Source organism: Megalops cyprinoides, chromosome 3, assembly GCF_013368585.1.
Source record: "Megalops cyprinoides isolate fMegCyp1 chromosome 3, fMegCyp1.pri, whole genome shotgun sequence".
NCBI classification, from domain to species: Eukaryota; Metazoa; Chordata; class Actinopteri; order Elopiformes; family Megalopidae; genus Megalops; species Megalops cyprinoides.
Genome location: NC_050585.1, coordinates 31,727,789 through 31,737,642, shown reverse-complemented (window position 1 = coordinate 31,737,642; position 9,854 = coordinate 31,727,789). Strand labels below are relative to the sequence as shown.

Here is a 9,854-nt window from a genome sequence, read left to right as displayed (position 1 = left end):
GAGCAGGGAGAGATCTAAAAAATGCAGGACAAGTGGTCCTTCAGGAGAGGTTTGGGAAGCGCTGGTATAAGCAGCAAGTCCGCCCAAATAAAGTGCACTTTTATAATAAAAATACGTAAGTTAAACAAAACGGATTACGTTGCCTTTGTTACCTAAAGTGCCATGTATTACTGCATCTTAAAGGATGCAACCAAAGTGGTTGTGGAATGTTACATAATCAGAGGCCAGTCTTTGTAAAGCAGAAACAATTTCTCATTAAAGAACTGTAAGCATTCCATATGCAAGTGTTGTGCGTATTTTTTATGTTCCTACCTGGAAGTGAAAATGAGACATGACATGACAGGTAGAAACAACTGCAAGCGTGAACCGAAATGCAAACGTGGTACTTCAATGCATGTGTATGCATCATAAGTCACTGAAAGTATTTACCAATGTCAAAGAAATGAAAAGCAATGAAGCTAATTGCAGGAAAACGCCAATACGCAAGAACGCGGTTTGCATTTAAGTAGACGGCCATCGACTGAAAGGCACTTGCACGGAATGCTGAATTTGTAAGGGAAACTTAAGACATCGATACTAACGTTAAAAACAGTGTCGATATCGCGGATGTGGTAGCCTATACATCCTGACGCAACTGGAGCTAGTCTTAAACTTGCTCCTTCTGTTGTACGGTAAGCGGGGCCTGTGGCAGCAATGAACCCGGAGGAACAAACTGTTACGTGGCTAATATCTTTAGGAGTGCTTAATTCTCCGAAAAAGAACATCGCCGATCCAGAAGATTTTTTGAAAACGTCCTTAAAAGATGGAGTTGTCCTCTGCAAACTCATGGAGCGACTTCTGCCAGGGTCAGTTCAGAAGGTAATGCGTGTTGCTCAGCCTAGTATGTTATTAAAATTCAGATTCGATACGTTGTGATTAAGTCTTTAAAGTTGATGTCCATCGTTTCATACAGATGTGCTGCATTAGTTAATATATCGCCAATCATTGTTCTGAATAACAAAATCGCGCCAGAAGCCAAACAGATACACTGGGTGTATATTTAGTCGGGAAGATTATGACCAATGTGTTCATGATCATTAAAAAAATTAAGATGAACGTCTGACCTTATTACACTTTATCGGCTAATCAGTAGTACTGCTAGTTGTTGTAAAGATTGAATTTACGCGTCTGTTTTGTATCAAGAATGCATAACTTAACCAACACCAACTTCCTGGATATAGACAGTGTTAGCTAGCTAGCCTCGCTGGCTATCACTAATCATGTTCCGCATTCTTAACGCCCGCCACGTTTTTTCCCCCATTTAACTTCAATTAATATATTCTTTGATTGGCGCATTAAGATACAAATTACAGATTTCGTCATGAATGTATTACAAAGTTATTTATGCGTGAGAAAAGTTGATTTGTATGACAGTTGGATACATTTGTTGAGTGCATCTAGCTAAATTCATTATAGATAATTTATGTTACAGTATTTGTGCTATTTAACCCCGTATACAGACACCGTTTTGTTTCAGTTTTAGACCATTGCATTGCTACTGCAAGCTGAGCGTATTTAACCCAAGGCGCTGTAAATCGCAGGCAACCGTCAAGTTCAAACGCGCAACGTCTCTGTGCAAAACTTCTCGTTACATGTTGCCTCTCCCCATCCTTATCGCATACATCAGTCAGGACTTACACCTTATGACAGTTTCTCGATTCCGGATTCTGAATGTGTAGTGCACGTAGAACCTCTGGTATTCCACGTATCAATTTAGTCTCCACGGTAGCCCACATAAGCAACCTCATTACTTGTAGGATAGTCTCAGTTTAGCCTCATTATATTCCACATTGCCGAAAAAAATTGGCAAGGTTTACTCTCAAAGACATAAACTATAAGAAAAAAACGCTTGTACTGAAATAGTGATCCATCATAAAAAAAATGATTACAATTTTACAGAAGTTTAACAAGATGTTGATTATATGTTTGCTTTTAAATTAAAAGCTTATAATACTGTGCCAGACAAAGGTGGAGAATTATCAGGCTTCACATAAGCTTGGGGGTTCAAAACGATTCGCGTTACCCACCTCTGCGGAATGGGCGAGTCTAGACAACATACAGGGCCTTAGAAATTTATTTTAACTGTCATTGCTCACCACCGAATTGCAACATTTGAACTGTAGCTAGCGACATAGATCAAGAGCTTTTTCTGTACAGAATATCCCGTCTGTTTTGCAGCGTTGCAGAAGATTTAACAGTGTTGCATTTTATGGCCCATGGAATGCACTCGTGTATTAAAGTCTATATCTGAAGACCATTTTTACACTTTAGATACACTCGTGTATCTAAAGTCTACGATAAAGGGAGCTCTGTATTTGTAAATATGGACCAAAAACTACTGATCGTGGGGCAGTCGTCACTTCCGTTTCACGACTATCTTCCTGGTGTGACAGTTCTCATGAGCGGTGGTGGGTCTCTGTATGTGAGTGAAGGAGGGCGACAGAGAAGGAATGTAGCTAACCTTAGCTGGCTACTTTTGCAGTTCACGTTAGCAGAAACTGTACTGAACGAAATTACTATTCGATCCACCTGTGCGTGATACTGCTAGAGTTTTATAGTGTGCCAAGTTCACCTTCCTTCTCGTTGCTGACGGAGTGAACAACGATTAGTAGGCTAGTTAGCAACTTTCCATGTTTTCAAAATAGCTTAGCTAGCCAGATAGACTGTATTTATTTGTTTTCTGTTGTTTACAGTACTGTCAGGAGCCCAGAAACGAAACAGACTGCATTGCCAACATACGAGAGTTCCTAAAAGGATGCGCATCTCTGAAGATAGAGGTAAGACCGCAATATTTGCTTTAGATCTCGTGTAAAGTTAGGTTGGTTTCCAGCGTTAATACTTTGACCATGTTCATTTTGTTTGCAGGTCCAAAGCCTCTGGTATCCTTAGTTAACGTTAACTAGCTAATAATTATTGATGTAATGCTTTAACGGGATATGCCAGCTGATTTTTGTTTTTCAGTAGTATGTCTTTTAGGAAATATCTTGTGCTTTTAGGTGCAATAGGACGCTTACACTTGCAGCTATAACTTCATGTATAGCTTTCTAACCAAGCACATTCACATTGTTGCAGAACTTAGAAGGTACTATGAAATTTAAAAGAAAAAAAAACACTGAGTGAATGATTGTATTTCTCACCTCAGTGTAAAACAAGGAAACGTAAATAGATTACCACGTTCTTTAGGGCTTTTTGTGCTTCCACGTAACACAGAGTTGTGTCATGGCGTCTTTAAGGTAAGTTAAATTAAATGGTTCCTCTTAGTACTTGTCAGTGTGAAAGGCACTTCCCCGGCAAATGTGGCGAAATGTAACTGCTATGGATACTCTCCATCCATTGCTTTCACTTTATGTCATAACTGTAACATATAATTACAACCAGACCTCACTTTGAGTTGTGATTCCTTATGACGGGGTTGTTAAGGCTTAGAAATGTGTTGTCTCTGCACTTAAAACTTAAATATAACCGTTTATATCATAAAATCTCAAATGTATGAACGTTAGGGAAAAAAGGCTAAACTTGTCATTGTTTGGTATTGTTACAGAGCTGCAAAACTGATAGGAATTACTGTCTACCGCTCGCCGTAGACTTGTTTTCAGTAAAAACAAGTAACACCATCCTTCTTGGACAGACAGACTAAAGGCTATTTGTGGGCAACCTGGGCCAGTAACAGTGGCCTTTGAATAACTTCTCACAATACTCGAGGTAGAAATCCTCATGAAATGCTTCTTTATGTAATCCTTAAGTCTTGTATGCCATTACTTTTTAAGGGTCACCTTTCATGCACCCACTGAGCTTCCACTGTGTGATGCTTCATAAGTAGAATATTGTTCTTCAGTGGAGTCTGCTTAAGTATTTGGTTTAGTGTGAGCTATGTTTGGGTGATCTGTCTATACACATGCACACACAGTGACACATATGTTACCACCTCTCCTGATGTTAACTGTCAGTAGTAAACTCATCATTTTTTGAGGCTTGAAGTATGGTTAATTTAATTAATCCATTTGAAGTGTGAAGGATTGTTAAATTAATCTAAAGTAAAATCTAAAGTAAAAAAGCATTATAAAATTGAGTTCACCAATTTTTAACCTAATTCCTACTGTATTGTCTTTTTGAACATAGGAATGGTTGTCAGATGCATGACACTAGAAATATTTAGATAAATAAATAGCAGGCTCACTTAAAGAATGATAATAAGGGAACTAACAAAAATTTTTTAAGGTGGCCTTTGCACATGCAACCATAGCTAGCTGTTAGTATAAACTGTTGCTTACTAGCTTACAGTTCTCTGTACCATGAACACTACAGATTCACAGTTTAAAAAGATCTGTTGGAGATTCTGGCCAGTTTGCCTGATTTGATCCCACATAACCACAGACATTTTCTGTTCAGCCACATTGCCACTAAGTACTGTGGAACAAAAGCTGAATTCTTGATTATTTTTTGCCATGATCTGACAGCAGAAAGACAATGTACTTCATTTTATTCCCATGCATAAAAGATATCCACATATTAGTTCTGAGGAGGTCCCTTTGGCTTTCTTTGAACATGTGGACTCTGCTGTTTGAGTACATGCTTTCTCTAGAAATAATATTTTCTCCACCCCACTAAAACTGATTTAACAAATAACCTATTGTATAATATGGTCAAGATACAAGATTGCGTATGATCGTCCTCAGGGCTTCAACCTTCTCCTTTTGATATTCTCTGCACACTAAGTTAGGCTCATTTGCAAATATTAAAATCTTTACAGCTTTGTCGGTAATTCATAGGAGTACATACAGTACCTGAGAAACACTGCTGTCAAGGGTTGAATGTGACATCTGGTGTAAGCACTGAATTTGTCAAAATAACCTTCAAGCAAACCATGAAGCATTCTACTTGGTTCCAGGCAATAGATGGAAATGTCATGTCAGAGTCTGGGCTTGTATGAGAGAGCTTGGTGAAATCCATTTTTATGGCCTGCATTACACCTTGAAAACCTTTTCTTTATCCCGGTGAGAAAGATGACAGGAACAACATGCTATTCTATCAGGCTGATAGAGAGAGGATGGAGCTTGTAGAGTACAGTGTATTCTTGTGGCATCATATGGATTAGCAGAGATTAGTGTACTTATTGAAGATTTTAAATATTCCGATTAAAGTAAACACTTGTTTGAGATCAAACTCTGTCTTATAAAGTATTATGGACTTGAAAGAAAGGAGAGGGAAGATGGAACCGGGATTTGTTGAAATACACCTGAACTCTAGTCCTCTCACTTTAAAACTTTGCTCGCCCTCAGGTACAAACTATGTCCTGTTTACTCTACTCGTTACACCCTTGTCTCCCCATTGTATTTGTGAAATATACACCATGAAGGTATTAAGCTATTTTTTTAGAAGACTTTGTTTTTTTTTTCTTGCTTGGGTATATTATACTTACTATGTCTCTGGCCTGCTATTTGAAAATGTTTTTATTTTTCATAATTTGCTTTGTGGAACACTTTAGGCCACAGTAACTGTTTTATGAAGATTATTATCAGTACTAGTAGCAGTGGTATGATTTCTGATCATCTGGTAATAAGGCTGGTCACTTGAACACATACTTTTTTGTAGTGATAGATGTTAGAGGGGCATGGGTTAAAGTGTTTGTTAGATTTAGCTGTGTGGTTAGGACATTTAACAAGTTTGGTCGTGTCAACTCACATGGTAAAAACTGTGCTTCTCTCATGCTTTACACAATAACTGAGTCTGTTTTTGTCTGGAAAATAGGCCAACCAAAATACTGTGTGTGTGTGTGTGTGTGTGTGTGTGTGTGTGTGTGTGTGTGTGTAAAGAGTTACATAAGGCAGTGTGTAGTCCAAATGCCAAGTGGAAAAAAATGATCAGATTATGGGCAGCAGTGTAGCATAGTGGTTAAGGAGCAGGACTTGTAACCGAAAGGTTGCCGGTTCAAACCCCGCTGGGACACTGTTGCTGTACCCTTGGGCAAGGTACTTAACCCACAGTTGCCTCAGTAAATATCCAGCTGTATAAATGGATAACATTGTAAAGAACTGTAACCTATGTAAGTCGCTTTGGATAAAAGCGTCTGCCAAATGAATAAATGTAAATGTAAATGTAAATTATCAGAAAGTTGCTTATTTGCATCATTTACAGCTGGGTGCTTTATAAATAGATGTACTTTTAATGCTCGCGTGGACACATAATTTGATTCTGAGAAGAGATGCAATTTAATCAGTCGAGGTGGCTTAAGGAAAAATTCAGGAAAAACTGTTGGTGTCGTGTGTTTTGGAGATCTTTTCCCATTTTCAATAAGGAAGTCCCCCTGCTTTCCAGAATTGGTGACTTGCAACCCTATTGTCCATGGCTACAGTAAAATGAAGAGTCACTGTAACTGCATCATCAGAATATTACAGTTCTGACAGAGACCAGCCCAGACATTCATCTGGTCTGCACTGTTTTGATATGGCCCTATTTTTAACTGCAGCCAAAATGTTCACATGGGCCTGAGGAGTCATGTGATTGGACAATAGAACCTCTCAGCTTTCACTTCTGCAGGGAACTATATGAAAGAGGAAGGAACAGAAACGCAACCGCTGAGCTCTCTGTTCAAGCTGCACACAGCAACAAAATAGTAAAAAGTTGCAAAATATGTAAAATACGGCCACTGTTTTCAGAACCATTTTTAAATGGCAGAAATTCAGAAATCATACAAGAGTAAGATTCTCTGTTCATTAGTTATGTTTTTCTTTGGTTTCTGCTTCATTTTAAAATGTCGAAGTTGGTTAGGCATCTATGGAGTTATGCGAGTTGGGATCTGGTTTATAGTCTAAGAAGTACAGCTTGCTAATGAAAGGGCCTCATAACATTCATTTCTAATCAGATCTCAAAAAAACTTTGATTTGATACTCAACTTCATTGTTGTCTTTGGTGTGAATTTAGTAGCTGTTATGGGACAATGTCAGTATCTTAACTGTGTAGGCCTACACATTGACCATGATTGATCAAAGACAACCTTTTCAAATAGGATGGCTCTCTGAGCCATGGAACTCTTTGTGTTTCTGTAGCAGTTCACAAAGTAATAGCTTCACTCCCAATTGATTAGATTACATGGGGTTAGTTTCAGGGTTACCTCTGCCATGCTGTACAGTATATAGTTTAATCACATCAATGGATTTGTCAGTTTCTGACTGATCCATTTTCAGATTCCTTATTCTGTTTGTTGGTGCTCTATATTTGATTAGTTTTCCTCTGGCCTTTCAGTAATTCTTTTTTACTTTGTTTTTAAAGAAACAATGTGTCTCTTCCAGGGCTTTGAACCAGAGGATCTGTACACTGGTGAGAACTTCGGCCAGATCCTCAACACTCTGTTGGCAGTAAACTTTGCTACTCAAGGTAAGACTATAGCATAGTAACCATGCCTGCTGTGCTGAGGCTTCCCAGACTCACAGGACTAATAATTATAAAAGGGACCTACTAAAATGTTGTTCAAACTGTGATAAAAACACTGTAGAATAGTAGTATACTAAATATTACATAGATATAGTAAATACCACTGATAAATATGATAAAATATGACAAAAAGTAACTTTGTGGGGATTTTGTTTTTACCAGGTTCCACCAGGGGAGATTATTGCAAAACTGGTTTTGTTTGTTAATGATTTCTCATTTAATTGAAGCTAAGTAGCATTAAACTATGTCACAGTATGTTGTCTGAGTGTAGTGTAGACTGCCGTGTTTAGAGGGCGCCCTTTATTGTGCTACTGCTTCTGTCTGTCTGAGGTGTGTCGCACTTATCTTTGTCTTCTGCATGTGTGGGTTGTCTGTAAGGGTTTCAGTGATTCCCAAAGTGCTGACAGCTCATAGAAAGTCATCTGTCAGGTTCCCTCTGATGTTAATTTTGGGCGATGGTGCAACTGTTGCTGCACTATGTATTGGTAAACATGTGACTGCCAGCCTGCGTGAGGTAGATATAGGTCTCTCCTGTACACCTTGCTGTAGTCTGAGGCTCTTGAACAAAAGGGAATAGGTCAGATGAACATTCCTGATTATTGTGAGGCAATACCATAGCCGTGCAGGGAAATATCAGACAATATGATTGGTTAACGCCTGAAGAGTTGTGTCTGTGCCCAGCCACTGAAGCTGCACACTGTAATGTGAAATGAGAAGTGGGTGTTTACCAGGCATGCCGAAGCATGCTGCCTCCTGGATGCTATCCCCACAGAGACGAGCGTCTGCCGGAGAGTTTGCGAAACATGGGGGTTTCGAAATTGCCAGTTGGCACTGCGTCGGACGGTCTGCCAGACACAGTCGTATTTGGAAAGGGATCCGGGAGGCACGAGGGCAGGCTGTGCTTCTCGAGGGCCCTCGCCCACGGTCACACGGCCCACGATCGCGTGGCTCACAGTCACGCTGCGACGGGCCGCTGGGACCGCGTTCCAGTCTGCACGAGAGCGTCATTCCTCGCGCTCGGGCCGCACTGGGCATCAGCGGCGAAGGCCAGGCGCTCGGGCCCAGAGCAAGCTGTCACTTTCCCCATAACTCGGCGTGCAGCCAGCTCTGGCACATGGCGGAGTTAAAGAAGCCTGTCATCACCTTTAGCCAGCGATGCTGTCCCCCCTGCAGGACTCTAGTGTGACCCTAGGAGGGTGCGCCTGTCTGATAAGCCAGGGACAAGCGGACACTCTTCAATTCACCACATCCCTCAATCTGCCCCCTCTCCCATCCAGCCCCTACAAAACCTCCCAGCAATAGTGTCATTTTCATTAATAGGATGCCCAGTTAATCCCACAAACCAGATGGTCCTTATCAAAAAGTATATAAATAGCTTGGCTGGTGTTCTGCCTTACGTTGGTTTTCCTGTAATGGAATCTCCAGAAGGATTAAGGAAAAGTGTCACTCTGATTACCCCATTTCAGTGATAACAGCTTAGCCCACAGCAGCACAGACTGGGCTCAGAGGTTAGTCTGAAATACTTATCTGTCTGATTTATACAGCACATATTGTATCACATATTGTGCCATATAGTAAGACATTAATGCCTGTGCTATGGAACCTTGAAAATATTTTTGCCCATTTGCTACATGAGGATATATGTTTGATTGTAAGATGGTTAGATGAAGACATCTCCTGCTACACACACCCCACAAGGCTCTCTCTTGACTCCTGATGTTATGGGTGGGATCATCCCTCCCTGACAGGGCAGGGTTTGTTCCTCTGTGGGGTTCTGGTCAGATTGGAGGTACATTGGAATGGATGGCAACATGTGGCACTGCTATCCCCAGCAGCAGCAGCAGCAGTGTAGAGTCCCTGATTCTAATGTTTATGGAGATCCTAAGTAAAGCCATGCTCCCTCTCAAAATGCACCGCCGTCTGAGAAATGAATGAAAGCAGCATGTTCCCTTTAACAGCATGCAGCACTTTTCACTGTATATAAATTCAACTGCTGACATCCAGTCCCTTCTCTGCTGGGTCTCCTGAGCGTCAGTGCCTCTGTGGATTGCTGGGTGCTCGCCTGAGTTGACACCGCTGTTATGGATCGGCAGCATCTGAGCACTCTGTGTCCCTCGGTAGCGGAAAGCACGCTGCCAGTGTGGAAAATCCTTTCTCTGTCGTTTGGAATGTGTGCAGTCAGAAAGCATCGCTCTAATGGCCATAACCATGTTCTTCTCTGCAGATCGCATCATCGAGAGGCCATGTCCTCAGCCCGGCAGCCCTGTCTCTAACCAGACCTTGTCTTCAAACACTCTGTCCAAGTCCAAGTCCCTGCGCAGACAATCCAAGCCAGCGGTAAGCAGCCTGGTATTGGGGACTGTATGCTGTACTGGGGAGACAGA

The 9,854-nt window shown here is 40.9% G+C and overlaps 1 protein-coding gene across 4 annotated transcripts in view; it reads left to right on the top strand.

The window, feature by feature from the left end:
• The first annotated feature begins 402 nt into the window (after window positions 1-402).
• The window catches only part of LOC118774339 (rho guanine nucleotide exchange factor 6-like), a 29,822-nt gene continuing 20,370 nt past the window's right edge, over window positions 403-9,854 (top strand). The window contains exons 1-4 of one of the 4 annotated variants that reach the window (XM_036523644.1): window positions 403-858; window positions 2,733-2,816; window positions 7,329-7,413; window positions 9,695-9,807. In XM_036523644.1, the coding sequence (XP_036379537.1) occupies window positions 694-858; window positions 2,733-2,816; window positions 7,329-7,413; window positions 9,695-9,807 (447 nt within the window). In that variant the 5' untranslated portion in view covers window positions 403-693. Of the gene's footprint in view, window positions 859-2,437; window positions 2,462-2,732; window positions 2,817-7,328; window positions 7,414-9,694; window positions 9,808-9,854 lie in introns of those variants that run through there. The other 3 variants (XM_036523646.1, XM_036523645.1, XM_036523647.1) reach the window with 3 other exon arrangements.